Source organism: Hylaeus anthracinus, unplaced genomic scaffold (genome assembly GCF_026225885.1).
Source record: "Hylaeus anthracinus isolate JK02 unplaced genomic scaffold, UHH_iyHylAnth1.0_haploid 12001, whole genome shotgun sequence".
Lineage (NCBI taxonomy): Eukaryota > Metazoa > Arthropoda > Insecta > Hymenoptera > Colletidae > Hylaeus > Hylaeus anthracinus.
The window spans coordinates 17233183-17251633 of record NW_026534348.1 but is presented as its reverse complement, the minus strand read 5'-3'; the positions used below and the strand labels follow the sequence as shown (position 1 = coordinate 17251633).

General features: G+C 34.7%; 1 protein-coding gene and 1 long non-coding RNA gene across 2 annotated transcripts in view; both read left to right on the top strand.

The window, feature by feature from the left end:
- The window catches only part of LOC128891288 (semaphorin-1A-like), a 588517-nt gene extending 575727 nt beyond the window's left edge, over window positions 1-12790 (top strand). The window contains exon 6 of the mRNA XM_054150707.1: window positions 12070-12790. Within this exon, the coding sequence (XP_054006682.1) occupies window positions 12070-12117 (48 nt within the window). The 3' untranslated portion in view covers window positions 12118-12790. The remainder of the gene's footprint in view (window positions 1-12069) is intronic.
- Window positions 3830-5563, top strand: LOC128891314 (uncharacterized). The gene is made up of 3 exons (XR_008460798.1): window positions 3830-4265; window positions 4685-4768; window positions 4827-5563. It is a non-coding gene; the product is annotated as an uncharacterized LOC128891314 (long non-coding RNA).
- Window positions 12791-18451: the final 5661 nt, after the last annotated feature.

Here is an 18451-nt window from a genome sequence, read left to right as displayed (position 1 = left end):
TTTACGCTTTTAGTGTACATCAAGCCTACACGGTAATAACAGAGTCATTTCATCATTGTCATTATCATTGTCATTATCATTGTCATGGGTTGTCACCTTCGTCATCGTCATCATAGTTGTCATGATTATATCGTAATTGTTATCGTCATAATCATCGTTCTCGTCTTGGTCGTTACGATTGTCATCATTCTCATTGTCACCACCACTGACATGTGCAAGCACGTATAGAAATAAAATAGTAATAATAATCATAATAATAATATACAGGGTGTTCAAAAAGAATCATTCAATATTTATATGGTGTACAGGGCATACTCTACTGAGCAACAAAGCTTTAGTAAACATAGTACAATCGTTTCTGAGATATAAACATTTTTGTTTGCTAGTATCATGATTGACTTACTACTGGGTTTTCCATATTTATAGAAGATTTTCCACGTGTCCACCGCTCATTTCTGTAGACGCTTGGCATCTTCTTCTTACAGAGTCGCGAACTCTCTCGAAAATCCCACATTTCTGTCGAATTATTTGACAACCATGGTGGATTCGGTTACGTAGTTCTTCTAATTGTAAGTCATTTATCGGCGTGGCATACACTTGGCTTTTTAAATATCCCCATAAAAAGAAGTCCAGAGAATTTAAATCGGGGGATCGAGGAGACCATGCAACTGATCCACAACTGACTAAATCTCAATGAAATCTACTGTCGGCACTTGAATGGGAACATTCAGAACGCAATTTATAAACACTGATATAAACATCGCATGCGATGGAAGCAAGTAAGTCAATCATGATACTAGCAAACAAAAATGCTTATATATCAGAAACGATTGACCTTTGGACCTATGTTTACTAAAGCTTTTTTACTCAGTACAGTGCGCCCTATGCACCATATAAATATTTAATGCTTTTTTTTAACACTCTGTATAATATTAAATTACGTAATTTCATATAGAGTGGTTCACCAGATACTACCACTTCGGTTTACTACCGCCTACTGCCGCCTCGCCTCTAAACCCCCGGACCCCCATCTTTTTCACTGTACGCCATTTCTGTTTGGAAATCTGTGGTGTATGGTTATCGTAATAACTTTTTAATAAGCAGCGAGCGCTGGTTAAGTTATTAGAAAAAGTTACTCGAGAACATGTCCTTGACAACATATGTCAAGGTCAAGGTGATCGGAGATGCCTTCTCTAATGTAAACAATTACCAAAAAAAAAAATTCGAACAATGTAGTTTTTGAGGAGAACTGGTCATTCTTCATGTGCACAAGTAAGGACATTCGCCCTAAACCATAGTGTCGATAATTTTTAAATTTCATGTCCTCAATTGTAGACGCCAGGTCTGAAAGGGTTAAGAACCACCGTTCCATGGTTCGCACTGTTACGCGCCTCGAAGCGTATCCTCGCAACAAACTACCACCATTCTTCGGCGTCGTTTGCTACAAGGAAACGTTCATGGCTCGAAAACGAGTCTTCGAATCGGAAAGTCTGTTCGCTATCAACGCAGTCATAGAGCAACGAAACAACTTAAACGCCATCAAAGCGTGAAAGCCACGCTGTTAACGGCCCACCCTGTACACTGACAGACACACGCAGAGAAAGAGACGGTCATGTATATAAGCGATGAGAAGCGGAAGGGTGGATCAGGTCTGCGACCCCTCACGGAGCTAGGTACGATAGCCAGGTTAGCTGGCTACGCTCCAAAACACCGTGCCGTACGCCCCCTATCTGGCATCTCGTACAGCTTGGCTCCCGGAGAACCGCGCGATATTGCTTCGTGCCCCTTACCCCCGGCAATGTAACCCGTATTATCTACCCTTACATCCGGTCTGTCGTTTCTGTCGAAATTTAGAGACCCGTGGAGTCGATCGTCATTAGCGAACACGAGACGCCTTTCGCTTCGCCTCGCCTCTTCTCGATCCGCGCTAACTAACGGCCGGTTAATTAAGAAAGGGATTGCTACGAGATTGTGTATTAAACCTTGGCGGACGATATAACACGTCAGCAACGTTTTAGTGGCAATAGACGCTAGCTAACGACTGTTCGTGATCGTGAATCGGTTACCGCTGCATTATTTACCCGAATTCCGATTAATGGATGTTCTTCATTTGGGTAAATTGGAGGCAACGTGAACGGAGCGTTTACCTGCGATCATTCATTCGCGTTAGTAGACGCGTAAGAACTTTTATTATTCTTATTAATTCCTTAACGCCTTAAGCTACAACACCTCTCTTAAGCTGGCAGGACCAAATCAACAGAATCATATCGGACTTAATGGAATTGCTATAGAATTCGAAAACGCGCGCCAAAACCTCTCATAGAGCATCTCATAAGCATATTCTTCAGTAAAGACATTTGTTGAAAATATTTTGAGAACTAATAATTTTTTTGCTGTGGTACCCTAATCATTTTTTACGTAGAATGAACAGAAAAATCGATCTGTGTAAAAAATAATGTATTTCTATTTAAAGAAATGATGCAATTGTTAATTGCATTTTTTCGTAAATGCAATAATAACGGAGTTATGACTTGAAACAATTGCGTGAACCACCCTGTATAACTATCGTAGGACGTCCTAGAGCGGTAGTGGGGATACAGCACGCGGTGTCTTAGGAATCGGCCCGAAATTTGCAAGTATGTAATTCCGAGGACTGCCGTAGATAACTGTACATAGACAAACATGTGCAGAAATTGCACTTAGATGCGCCCAGTTAAACGCTCTATCGCCTGCAACCTACGAGCCATGATAAATAGTTCATCACGAAAGTACTCTCGTTAATGTATCGCTTGATCTCTCGACTAATGCTGTCATTGACTATAACACGTGCGCGCTTGCACTCGTTGCACGACATGACGCTATTTTTGGTAGTTACGCTTCACCTAGAACAGACGTCAGTGATTTATTACGCATTTAACACTTTTCGACACTGTTCTTGCCAAAAAAAATTCATATTGCACGTTGTTTTTTTCATTGTCCTAATAGAATAGTAATTAGAAAATTATTTAATTTGAAAACTAGAAACAAGAGATGGGACTAGGTATTATTGAGGCATGACATCGTCTAAATTTTTATATCATTATTTTTTTTTAGTTACTAATGAAAGAGTTTCAAGATAAAGCCCGAGGATTTTGTTTTTTAAAAACTAAATACGCCTGGCAACGTAATCATAGTCGATATATTAATATAAATATATTACATAAATTATATAAATCTGGTATATTCTGTATTCGTTGTCTTTTGTCAAAAGACAAGGTGCTAAATCCCATTTTGGAAAACCCTTTGTAATAGCATAGACTAATGCTTAAATAGATCCAGCTAGAACTGACAATGTAATACAATTTAGTTTTTTCTTTGTTGTTTTGAAGTGTAGTACATAAAATGCATCACAAATTTTCAATTGATTCTGTCATCGCAATTTTGTCATATAGTTTTCTGTTTACCTTTTGTTAAGATAAAATGCACTGGAACATTACTCGCATATACGTATTGAATACTTACAAATCAGTGTGAATGTTCCATGATTAAAAAAGTTTGAGAAAGGCTGCCGTGGATTGTCATACTGTAAATTATGTTGTGGTATAATTAACAGTTTATAAATTAAGATTCCTGGAAGATTTTCTGGGACGCCGTAATGCTTCCAAATAGCAATATAAATTTATGATCCGATTAATATGGAATTAAGAACACCGTTTCCGTCGCGTTAACGCTGCGGTTCGAAGTTCGAGCAACAAAAGAAAATTGCTCCCTCCCTCCCCCCATTCATTTATTCCGGGAATACGTAACTCGAAACTTGGCGAACGGAGAACAAAGGAGAAGTGGCTATCGGTTTCGTAATTCCTTGTTGCACTTGCTTCCGCCTTCGCTTTTAAGTGTACGGGAGAACTCATTTCGAAGCCTTGGACTCTTTATACGCGCCAGTCGAGACTTCCGATAAATACGCGGGCACGCCGTGAACGGAAACGGGAGCAAAGTGTACAGAAGTTAAAAGACCGAGGGAAGTGTCGTCTTGTAAATTTTTACTTACAGTCAACGTTAACTGTTCGTTCTGTTTTGTCGAAAAGGTTCGCCCGTGACGCTTGCACCAGTTTTCCACGGCGCGCGTCGCGGAAGGGAATTGATAAAGTACAACTCCCAGGTCTCTTCTCAGCTTCCCTTTCGACTCAGTCAACTCGTTTCAAGCTGAATTCGATATTACATGGAGCAGAATGTCGCGAGGGTAGAAAGATTCCTTGAATTGGAATTCTCCAAGGGATGGAGCGCTTGTATGTATATGTATTGTTATGTATACATATGTAGTACGTAATATTCTGTTCATGGCCGCAGAACGAATTAACACACTGCGGACCTTAGATGACATGTCGCTTAGATGACATTTGTTAAAGAGCGCATTAAAATTATAGTACGTGGCGAATCAGACATTTTGTCATCCATGTGAACACTGATGCAAAAACAGTAGATAACGTTTAAATGTTTGAACTTATTTTTTGTAGAGATCGTACACATTTATTGACGAATATTGGAAGATTTAAATGTGGGGTGCATTCTTTAGCTTCTGAGAGATTCGATAACACTCTATTTCTCACTGAAGAAAAACGTCAAATATAAATAGATATCATTAACCTTATTAGCAAATATGAATACCTCTCTTTGTATAGTGTTACATTGGTTTCTTTCTCAATAGGGTAAAATATAATTTTTACACTTTCAACAAGACGATAACGATATGGATGGCAATGAACTACGTGAATGGCAATAATATGACTATGTAAGTAAAAATGTGATTGAACGATGACAATATTAATCATGGCAATCATGTATGATAGGATGACGATCATGATCGTGTGAGTAATGATTACAATAATGCAGGTAACGTTTGTGAATGACAATATGTAAGACGATATGAATAAAGGTCATAATGACGATGGCAATGATGATGGTAACAACGATGGCGATTTCGATGACAATATATGATAATGATGACGATAGTGATTATCATAGCTATGTGAATATTGGTGGTATTGCCATTAATGCAGATGACGATATGGATGACAGTGACGATGACAATACAAGTAACGAAAATTTTTAGAAATGTGTGAATTTAAATTGTTCCAAACTCGCATTTTCTGCGAGTTTAAAATACTGCGTCCCACGCGTGACCAAGCGTTCGGCAAACGTTAAAAACAAAAATAAAAATAGAAATAAATTGTCTTTTTTTCGAGTATGCTCGGGCGCGCCAGTTAAAGGTGAAACAAGCGTAAAGGTATATATGGGGTGATTCCGGAAACTGGGTCAAGCTGTAACTCTTTTCTAAGCGAAGAGACAAAAAGTTGAATCCCAGGACAGAGACCAACAATATCTTTGTATGATATAACTTATTTTATGTAACGATGTTGATGTAATATGTATCTGTATTTTTCAATGAAACCTTTGGCTTCTTTTAAATGAAGTGATTCGTCTCGTCGTTCTGCATATAAATGCATTACGATATGACCATTGGAAATTGTCTTATTTCTGCTTCTTCAAAATTTTAAATTTATTCATTATTACTGGAGAAAACGTAATGTTTAGACAGTCTGTTTATAGCAAAATTAAATCAATCTGAAAATTATTTTGTATAATGGAAAATCCTTTATCTCTGGAAAGGTTCCTAAGTTTTATACAAATACCTAATTTTTGTTAAATTTTACGTTTTTAAGTTCTGAATTTTTGAAATTCATTTCAGTGCGAATGATAGTTACATTTATGTTAATCAAGATTGTCTATAACTTTTTCTCTTTCTGATGACTCGAGTAAAAATTGTATCAGCTGTAGAAATTGTTCCAACACGCTTCGTGCAGCGAATTACATATAATCTCAACGAAATCAATCACGTGTGCCTGACAAAAATTCTGATAGTTTGCCACACCATAAATAAATATACATACAAAATTTGAATTTCATAAAATTATTTTCAATGTATCTACTACATTTAAAATTCATTTGGTTAGTAGTTTCTTTTTATACTTAAAGAATCGCCTAAGGTTTGCACTTCATATAACATTTAAAAATATAATAGCATAATTTTACAGATAAACTATTACATGTTAGTGTATTTCACTAAAAATTGTAAATATAATACAAAACTTGAAATTCGCTTGGTTAGTAGTTCTTTTGCTAATCTGAAGAATACGCGTAGTTTATGTTTTACAACTCAAACAGCTTTAAAAATATAATAACATAGTATAAACAAACGATAAGTAAACTAATGCATAAAAAATTCTGGTGAATAATAAAGAACTGCCTCTAATTAGAAAAAATGATAAAAATTATTGTCAAAGATAATAAAGTTATATCGAATTCATAAAGCTTCCGTAGTTTTAATGTCAGCTACCGAAGCAGAGTGTCTTTGTTCTCAAGATACGAGTCAGAAATATTCGCGACAAGATTGAGCGGGTTATGCTGTCCTCGAACACCAATGGGATGACTGAGGACACTAGCCACGAGCGAAAGAAATAAAAAAAAACTAGCATGCAGTAAAGGTATATCTCCCTGCACCTCGTTGGCTTTAAACTCGCGTTTGTAGCGCGGCGAGTAATTTCATGGTTGGCGATTTTATGCGTTAACGTCATCCTGAATGCACAGCGACGATAAAAATACAGGTGTTCTCGTCAACTCCTGTCAATTGGGAAATAACGGCGCCGAGAGGGACAGAGATGGTAGCGACGCATCCTGAAAATATGTTGCTTGGAATACACGTACTCGGTTTTCCTTCGAGATAATTCTCTTGCAATTTACGAGAGAACCTTGAAATTCCTTTTTTTCTTCTCCGAACGCGCATAGTTATTACACGAGCATTTCACATATTTTTGTGACTTCTATTGTTCAACCTGCACGCACAGTCGAACGAATGCGAGATTTATGCACGCATGAGCGTCAATCTTTATATTTTTTCACAGATACATGTCTGCAGTAATTTAATGTAAAATGCAGGGAATGCACAGATCGTTGAGAAATCATGATGTTTTAGAGACAAGAATAAATTGGAATTGAGTGACGCTTGGTATAATAATAAATGCAGTGAATAAAACAGATCTTCGAATTTTAGGTCTTTTTAGTATTTTAGAAGTTTAGGTCTTTAGTTATAAAACATCATATTTTTATTCTGCACCAGTAGATTTACCTAATTTTCAAAATCAATGCGCTTGAAACATCATCGACCAAATAAATTACTAGCACAAATTTCTACTGATATTAAACAATACTTATTGTGAATTAATTGAAAACATATATTTGATCTTAGTTTGTAATAGGTTTTAGCTTTAACCAATTTTCTTTACGAAATAGACTTAGCCCACTTTCAAAATCAACGGCTCATTGTCAGTTGTAAATTGTTTCTATTAGATTATGTCACTTATTAAACTGTACACTTTACATTAATAAATGAAATGTTATTTATTTGAAAATATTATTAACACAAGAACGACTCGTCTTTATTATATTAACACGACACGTCTGGCAAGGAGCAGCAAATCAATGATATTGAAAAACAAACTAACAACGCTTATTATAAACAATCTGAAATATACAATTATCAAATCGATCATACCGAGTATGAAACGATATTTAATTTTGACATATTTCAATAATTTCTATTGAGCTCTTTGAGTTTGTTCAGAAAACAATTCCTTCGGAAACTATTAAAAGCATATCCAACAAAGTACAAAGTCTAATAGTCGCCAAGGTGTTAAAAATTCAAATATTTCTTCTTCTGAAACCAAATTGTATATTAGATTTAAAATTATTCTACTCGCACCACCAGAGTAATCCATTACTTATGAGTAATGAGTTCTTGAAAGATATAACATCAACATCCCCAAGGCTAAAATCGCTATAGACCCAAAACAGTCGCTGTTTAATTTAAATCCTCCAGCCTTCTGGACTCGACCAACATAGATATAACTCATTAATTATGCCCAAAAGTAGCAGCTTGCACTTACTCGAGGTATGATCGATCACACCTTATAGTCAATCTGATCCGTCGATAAAGGTGAAGTGTCTATAGAGTGATTCAATGCGGTTATAAATCCTGTGCAATTCGAGGGTCGGTCAGGATAGAGAGTTTTTATAACATGTTCATTATCTGGTGGTTCGTTGAGCACTGAGGACTTCATCAAAACACGACATACCACCTAGCGCCTCGGTGACGCGAAACATGTAGCTTCGAAGATTTCTAACCGGCACTAAGGGATGCGTATTTTAAATAGCAAGAATTAATGAGCCGCGTGCGTATTCTGCTTTCGACAGCGGACAGGTGTCAGTTCAACGATCAACCGAGTCCAACAGGTTTTCGCTCCCCTGGACGACATCCATTTACGAATTATAGAAAGCGCAGCTTTGTGGTAGAATGGCAGGTCTCGGTAACGCGATCCGGTTCGTTATACACGTAATTATTGTAGAAACCGGTCGTCGAAGACGAAGAAGCACGTTCTCATCTTATCTCGCGCGAAACATTTTCCTCGCAGGTTTTTTTTTATTTGGGCGTCAGCATGCAAATTTGTATCCAATAAATCGAGAAAGCCTACGCGTACCGGATCCTCGCAACCACGGACAACGATTAAGAGAATCAACCTGACCGGGTCTGAAATTATTTTTCATTTTCAGCCACGCAAACCTGCGCGCGATGAAAGTTCAAACGCGAGACGGAGCGGAACCGCGCCAGCAGAATCGGAATTGCCTGTCCGGCTCCATTTGTCACAGTCGTTCCGCGGACGATACCGTGCAAACTTCTGTTCGCGGTTTGCGGGCTCAGTCTTGCTTGGACAATGGAGTTACTTACAGAATCCAACTACGTTTAGATTTCGGAGTCGTTGGAAAACAGATTTTCAGATTGTAGAAGTAGTAATTGAACCTTTAACTGGGTCTAGGATATTGAAATAATTTAATTTTTGAATGGTTTATTGATACACAAATAATAAGAATAATATATGAATATTTGAATATTGCAGTATTATTATTTGAATATCTGTAACGGTGTTACAGATTGTTGGATGTTAAAAACATGAATTATTTAGACGTTTTTCGAGTATATTTGAATTTCAGAATTATTTTTAATCATGTGTCCAGATTTTAGAGATATTTGAACCTTCAATTTGAGCTGGCCTACTTAATAATTTAATATTAGAATATTTTATAGGCATACATACATATAATTGAATATCAGTATCCAAGTTTATTTAAGCGTTAAAAACTTCAATAACTTAGAGACTTCAACGATACATTTAGATTTCAGAATTATATAGAATCAGACTTTTAGATTTTAGTAATGTTTAAATTTATAAACTGAGTCTGGGTTATTTAAATAATTTAATATTCGAATATTTCATGGGTTTTAGAATTAGAATTTATTTAAAATATTCAGAATATCAATATCTTTACTTGAATATCTATATTCAGCGTTACTTGGGTATTAAACACGTGAATTACCTAAATGCTCCAGTTGTAAATTTAGATTTTACTTATAGAATTGTTTAAAATGGTATATTTTGAGAATTTGCTAGTTGGTTTGTCAAACGGAAGTTGATACCATTAATACAATTGAATATTCGTTCATCGGAGTACCCCGAATACTGATTGAATATTTAAATATTTCAATTCTATTATTTGAATATTAATACAATATTTTGCAATACCGTACCATCGTTACATTTAAACTTTCCCTATATGAATATTTGAAACTACAATATTTTCAAGGTTAACAGATTTGGATCTTCGAACTAAGATTTAACATTTTCGAGTAACTTAATAATTCATGGATACCTGATTAATGGCAATTACTAGGTTGGACGCCGCCCCCAATGGAAGTTAAAACGTTTCAAATAGTACCAAACATTAGACCGATTAGAGTTATAACTAAGTTCTTGAAAGTCAGCAAGTTAGAATATAACGCTGTAGAAATAAGTCATAAATTAACCATAAAATAAATAAGTGTAAATTAGTGATAAAACACAATTAACATGTAACACGACATAAGGATCTAGAAAGCAATACAAAGACTGACAATTAGGGGTGTGCGGGTTCCCGGTCGGGACGGGAATTCCTCCCGGGATCGGGATGGAATCCCGAGAATTTCAAAATTCTGAATAGATCCGGGATTCCCGTGAATTTCCGGGATCCCGAAACCATTCGGGATTCCCGAGAATTTCGAGATCCCGTACATTCGGATTGCTGAAATTTTCAAGAATACCAACATTCTCGGGAATCCCGAACATTTTCGGGATCCCGTACATTCTCGGGAATCCCGAACATTTTCGGGATCCCGTACATTCTCGGGAATCCCGGATTTTTGCTGGATCTCGTGTATTCTCGGGAATCCCGAATCAACTCGGGATCCCGCATAAACTCGAGAATCCCGAAGATTCTCGGGAATCCCGGACATTTTACGGGAATCCCGGACATTTTCGGGAATCCCGCACACCCCTATTGACAATGAGTAACACCTTGACTTTCGTATACCTCAAACCATGCAATTAATATATTAAATATGTATGTGTATACATATATATTGAACATGGTACAAGAACTAATGTACCAGCGATGGTTCATAGCCACTTTTCTTAATAAAAAGAAAAAATAATGGAAATAAACTTCACATATATGAGCATTCGAATATATGAGTATTCCTCATAGTCTAAACCAATATGAACACTAATTTTTTCTTCGCCAAAATTCTCATTTGGAATATCGTGAATGAAAGTGAAATACAAACAGGAACAATGAAATTATTCGCACTGCTAGTTTGTTTATTCGCAGAGAAAATTCGGACGCGAGACATGGTAGAACGACACCAGCAAAATCGAATTGCCTGTCTATCAGCATTTGTCAGTATCGCTTCGAGAACGACACTGGACGAACTTCTATTCGCGTACGGCAATTTGGTAAACTCTTTAGAATTTCCACGTAAAGTCTGATCGGCAAGGTAATCCTGAAATGCGTCGTCTTTCTGTCCGACCACGACTGTCCTAAGCTTCTAACGGGCCCTCGAGAACGGCATCTCGAGGACATCGAATGGTTTAACTTTGACGATACAACATCTCTGTTGTACAGTCAACCGTAGTTGCCTGAATGGAAAACGCCTGAATGGAAAATTCTATTCGCAAGATTTTCGTTAATCGTATTTCGATCAAAGTAATTTCAGTCGGGACAAGCAAGGAAAAATATTTGTGGGCAAGCTTGTACGTATACAAATCAAAGGACAATAACTTTGCTGTCAGAATTTTTATATAAAAGTTTACTACATCGATATGGAAGAATTTATAGTAAGTGATGTATGATAAGATGAAATTATTTCTTCTTATATATTGATTTTAGTAAATATCGTGTTCAGATTGAGTGAATTCATTTGTAACATTGTAACAGTTATTGCTTCTGGCGATGATTTACAGATAGAGTTGAAATATACGTACTTGTAATGTGAAAGAAGAACATTTGAAATGTTTACGTATATCAGTGTCTTTTGTTTAAGATAAAAGCTTCCTTCTCAGGGTAACGTCGTAATTAATTGTGTTTATTTTATTTTTTAAACTAGAATATATTTTTAGTATTGAAGTTTAGATTAGACTATTACGAGAAATAGTAATATAGTAATTTGAATTTATTGTATTAATATTTTGTTTAATCGTAATTATATTTCTTGCAAGGAAAGTTATAATTCTTGTAGGTAAGAACTTCCTTGCAGTAATATAATATAAATTATGATGCCAAAAATATTCTCTAGTTTAAAAAGGAGAAATTCGGCTGTTATAACCTCTGATTATAAATCACATATAAAATTATCTGTGAAAGAAACTTCATTTTATATTTGATTATACTGAAATTTTGATATAATTAAAATGTTTATCGTATTGCCTCGCAACTAATACATGCATTTACAATAATCTCTTTCTATTTTTACAAAATTCGAACATTTCCAAGAATTTAAAACGAAGTGTAAAAATCTGAGTATTTGAATGAATATTTGAAAATTTGAGTATCTGTTCGAATATTTGAAACATTATTTGGTTTTAATCACATGCTTTAATTTTGTTGCAGGTATGTATAGCCAATTCATACAACTTCATTAAGCCTGGAATAATATAGGGTAAGTGTTTTACCATGAATATTACTGTAAACGATTTTTTTATAAAACCCAAATGGTTTGGAATACATCTGATTTGTTTAGCTAAGAAAAAAAGTACATATGATTATAATTGAACGTGAAAGATGATGATCCTTTCAGTGTTCAGTACACTACGCTGCCAGCAGGTGTATCTTGTTATTAAGAAATCAAATCTTCAGCTGCACTTGGTAAATCCCTTCTTTGAAAACATGTTGTAAAATTAAATGCTATGCTGTGTCTTGTATCCGAAAAAATTAATGAATATACGTATATTTATAATTAAAACTTGATGAAAAGTAACCGAATAAACGAGATAGTTGTGTGTTAAATTTGCTAACAGTTACCTGTGGCGAAGGTTGATCAACTTTGATCCATACTCGTTTTCATAAAATCACTCGTAAAATGAGGTATAGAGGGAAGATTGTTTTTTTTAATTTACTGTACAATGAAAACTATCCTGACTGAATAATTACTTATTGAATATATAGTTCTGTTAGCTCAGAAATATTAGTTGGAGATACGCATTTTACCATTGACATTGTTTTCCTAAATAAACGAAAATCTTCGTTCTTGCTTAGTACCTAAACAAATTTAATCAATCACCTGAAAAAAAAACGTCGAACTTTATAGTCCTACGATTTTGTGAAATATAGCCGTAGGTAGAACGTCATAAAAAAAAAATATTTTGAAGCTTGCAATTGCAGCTTTCAAATCCTATTGGGCGATTTTCCAGGCGAAGCTTTTCCTAGCAGCGACAACACTTCAAAGCCGATCTGTCAAATCGTTTGAAATGCCTCCACTTTGGAGTCACGCACGAAGTTTGGAAAATTATTTTTACAATGTTTATCAACGCATCATTAAACTTTAGAGTTTGGCTTTTAAACCTGTCTGCCTTTTATCGAGACTATGATTAACTTTTCAAGCCGTATTAGGTTCAATATCCATATAAGTGACATTAAATTGAATATCTACAAAGAATATAATAACATGAATTAATTCAATATTATCATAAGTTATGAAAATGGGTTTTTATTTATTATAACAGTCCGAAAACCTGAAAAGGGTAATTCTATTGTATTTCCTACTACTTGGAAAAGTTAATAAATTAAAAGAAAATAAAGTTTTTATTTATTACGACTTTTTCAATTATTAGAAGTTCTAGGCAAAAATGAAGATCTTTATTTATTGAAAAAGACTGTGTCAATTTTAAATAAAATCATATCTTTAACTAATATCTTTAATATTTCTACCAACGACTGGAAAATAATCTTTTAATTCTGTTTGTATAACAAACGTCGAATTGTTTGCTATTTTATCTTTATTGATTTCATATTTGAAATTATAATTTCACCTGATATACTTTTGAAAAACAATTTCACAATTATTTCAAACAGTTAGCAAATAAAATAATATGATATTTCGCATGATATTTCAAATAATGTTATTTCAAAAATGATCACAGGTATGAAAACAATTATGGAATAAAATAATATGTAATTTGAAATAACGTTTCACATAATATCACTTTAAATGTGTCTAGAAATTGTTTGTTATTTCATCTTTACTGCTTTCGTATTCGAAATTATCGTATACTTGTAGTTTCACGTGATATACTTTCGAAGAACAATTTCACAGTTATTTCGAACAATTAGAAAATAAAATAATATGTTACTTGTCTTAATATTTCAAGTAATATAAGCAAATTTTCTTGCGGGTCAAAACTGACCCATCTCTGTTCGACCATATCCGCCATGCAACTGTTAACGTCGTAATCTCGATCATGGGACTGGATAGTTCCCTAGTAATCCCTCCGAAAATTCCGATCGCCGAAGGTAATCCGGGAACATATCGGCTTTTCGCCCTGGCGACGGAAATCCTTGTTCGCTTTTAGCACGGGAAACGTCGTTGACAACTGCGACTCGAAGCGTCGAACGGTCGTGTTCTTGTTTCTCGACTTAAAGCGAATCGAACGATAATGGTCATAGCTGCCTCGGCAGGAAGAGAGAAAATCACTACGACCGTGGAATCAAAGGGTGCGGATGGATCGTCAAGTGTTGGCGCGTTTTATTGCTCGATGGTAAGTAATAAAATAAAAATAGAAATAGGGATGCTTGCGTGTGCAGAGTAATAAAGATGTTCATCTGCCGCAACGTAAACATGTATTAATGCTTTTATTACAACATTCTCACTCTTGGATTTGAGTAGTCTTCAGACCTGCGACTACCGCAATTGAAATTTTTATTTTGATTTGATTGGTTGAATAGGTAGCAGAATACGGTGTAAATGGTTTCCTAAACTGGAGCTTCAGGATTCTTTTTCTTTTTTTTTTCAATAAAACACAATTATGTCTACCGTATTACTATTATGAGAATTACTGCTACAATAGTTCCTCAAGAATTTTGAAAAAATTAACACTTTCGCTACTACCATTCAGTTGTCCCTACCCACGCTACATTTATAATTATTTTATTCAATGCTATCGAGGACTACAGTATACAATTTAAATGTATTGAATATACGAATTGAATGTACCAATTAACGTTTTCCACCTAAAGTGGCATTAGTTGAAAATTCATATATTATTTGTTTACATGCAATAGAAAATCATCGCTGTCACACATTACATCAAAGTATTAGATGGACTGGAAAGTAATGTCGTTTCTTTCACATTAAATTCAAGCAAATTTTTTATAAATTTCTATTTTTAATTATTAATTGTATAATCGCTGCCGTTATCAATAGCCTTTTGCCATCTAGTGTGCAAATTGCCAATGCCAGATCGATAAAAATCAATGAGCTGATGAACGATAAACAAGTATTTAAAATTGCAAAAACGACATTACTTTCCGGTTCACCTAATATTTCTCTGTACGAAAATTAGCCAAATTTGAAAATCTCTACATTTTTTAAAGGATCATACATACATTATTTACATTTTCATGAAATATTATAATGTTATATTCAAAACTTAAAGTTCTTGTAACGCTTTTCTTAGATACAGATTCCTTTTTATTAAGTTGATATAGTAGTCATCACTGCTTGATAATGTAACAATGCTTCATGTAATAAAGAATGACTTAGTAGTGCGAGGGTTAATGAATGCAACACCAAATTGATCTAATTTTTGTTTGTTTATTATGATCTCGAACACAAGAGGGTTACATTCCCTATTTCATATATTTGCCGCGATATGGCTATCAACAGGAAAATTAGCTCGCTGATGGTTTGACTCGATTACTCTGAAGGCAGAGTGTTTCACATCTTATTTGCACCTAACACAATGTTTGCTGAGACGACCTTAACATTTTACAGTGTGAAGTAAACAGCAACAGTATTTATAAACTCCTGTAAACACCTTTTTATTGAAAAATCATATCAAATTTTAATGTAATATTTATATTCGTAATATACACCTAACTTTTTTACGCTTCTCTCACGCGAATTTGAAGTTACACTGATTAAAACAGTTTTCCACATTTGAAAAATTTCTTTCATCTAGCACGATTTCAAAGTCACTGTCTTAAAAATATTTCCGTGTATTTTAAGTTTTGCAGCTCAATAAAATTGCATAAGTATGGATACTTATTCGTAGTTCTCTAAGTTAATTGAAGAAATTTCTAGATCTGATGTTTCCAAATAAATATTTCGTCATAAATATATATATATATTTGTAAAGTTTGTCCATATACCTACATATTCCGGTTCTATTTCCGGTAATAATCGGTTCAGTATTTCCGGAGATTACCTCCTACATACAAATAAAAAAACAAACTTTAGCTCTTTATAATATTAGTGTAGATACAGATTAGTATAGATTCAGATATAGATGAAACTTACTATAGGAAACTTTTTTTACACCAATTTCTGAGGAGCGTATCTACCGCGTGAAAAAGAGTTGGCTGTATTGCAAAAGTATTCCACAAAAATTACACTGTACCTTACCAAGATCTCAACTTCACAGCTAACTAATAACATGCTATTCAAAGAAATTGTCTCACCCAGACCTAACTAATAACATGCTATTCAAATAAATTGTCTACGCCAATATAAAAATCATTTTTCAAGCGTTCAATAGGTAGGACACTAGTACTGATATGCCTTTTCTCGACGAGGAAACCCTTCTGCGTGAAAACTATTACAATTGGACTCGAGAATTCCGTGGAGGGGGCTTGGTCATCGTAACGATCCTCGGACACATCGCTATCCTCTTGTCCAGTGTCTGACGTGGAATATCCTTGAGTGTTTTGAAAGGACCCTCAAGGATTCAGAAACACCGAACGACCGATCTTCTGCCTCTCGTTAGACGCGAAACGCGGAGACATATTTATGACGCTTCCTCGAGGGAACAAGAGGGTTCCTAAAAGCGGATGGAATTTATCAAAATAATGCGCGCTTAAGTGTACAATGTTTTATGACCTTTTCGCTGCTTGTGGTGTTTCAGAGTAAAAGAAACGCGACGGGATTAACCACGGAACGATAAACTTGGATGCCAGAAACGTGGGCACACCTAATGCTTCTTTATTCCTTCTGATTTAATAATGCTCACTCTTTATTCCATATGATTTAATAACACTCATTCTTTATTCCTCCGGACGAAAAAAGAAATAATGCGAATCCCGAGTTTATTTGGCAATTGTCATATATCTTCTCATTTCTTAGAATGCTTCTTTCGTTCTATTCACTATTAAATTGTAAAGGGATTCTGTAAGGGACCGTTCAGAAACGACAACTTATTTTGCTGTAAACGCGGGGTATAATGAAACAATGGAATAGGGTAATCGAAGGATAATTTAAAAAAAAAAATATACATTTTAAATTGAATAACCTGCTCCTTTTCGAATTCGGTTAAAAAGTAGTCTGAATAACCATCTGTACTTTCCAAGGAATTAAAAAATATTAGTTATTTAATCAACATGTTATGTTCAAGGTATAACATACATTTGCAAACATTGCAAACTTGCAAAGCTTGCAAACACCTAACTAGCGTGTTTAATTCTTATCTTCTTCAGACGATAGCCTGTTCCTATCGTCTGTTCCAAAGTAAACCTGTTCCAAAGTAATTATTTAGTAAATTGTTGAGGAAGTCTGTGGAAAGTTGCGAATCTTGCAAAACCAAGAAAGGGCAAAATTATTGCTACCGGGAAGTAACAATTAACACCCTTTGCAGAGGAAGTGCAGTGTTGCAAAATTATTTAGATACGTGCTAGATCTGAACAATAAAATTATAACAGAAAGCACACATTTATGTTAAATAATAAATAGAAATGTTCGATGTTTGGTGGAGAATCTAAATGAAGTTACAATAATTTGACACACTTATAAAGTGGAGTACGTGTATTATTAAGAATGTCTTACATTATGATTAAAATAGTACCTATTCAAATACCTGTTTTATATAATTCTGGTCAGAAATTAAAGTAATCTTTATCATTACAGGTCTTGAAAATGAATCTTCATATAAAATCGAAACATCGTTATTAAATTGCTTGTATTAAAAAAGAATTATTACTCATTTTTTAAATTTAAAACATGTTAAACGTATTTATAAATTGACTAGAAACAGTATTTTCGCATTAACTTAACTTTTATATCCCAATAAGCCAAAAATATATGAAATTTCGTTCTTTCGACCGCAGTTCAGTTTCTCATTCCACGAGCACATAAAGTTGTGCAATTCTAAGAGTAGAGTACGTCTGAGAACTTACTGCACCAAGTACTGCCACATAAAATGCAATTTACTATTGAGCATAATTTTAACTTCCTCTTTAAATCGCACCGTACGTTCATACTATTTCTATAAATATTTCGCGTTTTAAACGGATCTGAAAAAGTAGGGGAAAAAATTGAATTAATCTGGAGGATTTTCTATCCGAACGATTTTCTGTATCATATAAGAACCATGGAACGCAGAGAATAATCCAATAATTTCGGGGGCGCGAAAAACGAAATGTAATAGCTGGAAAAATGAATGGAATTTTCTGAAACGCAATACGTTTGTCTGTACTTTAACTTCTCGAAGCGTACACGAGTCTTCGTCTATCAAAGAACTATTCGCATTCCGTGGAACTAGAGTCCTTACGATTTCACGAGCATTGCTTGAGGATATTCCTGTTGACAAGAGAGAAATGGTGTCCTTTGTGAATTTTTTTGCAAGAAAAATATTAACACGAATAATCTCAGATTTTAATATGAAATTCTAGAACATATTCCCCACATTCTGATATTTTTTAATGATAAAAATACAAACATAATCTGCTTGCAAAATTTGTTGAAGTTTAGACTGCAGAAAAAACATCGTTTCTAAGCAAAATTGAA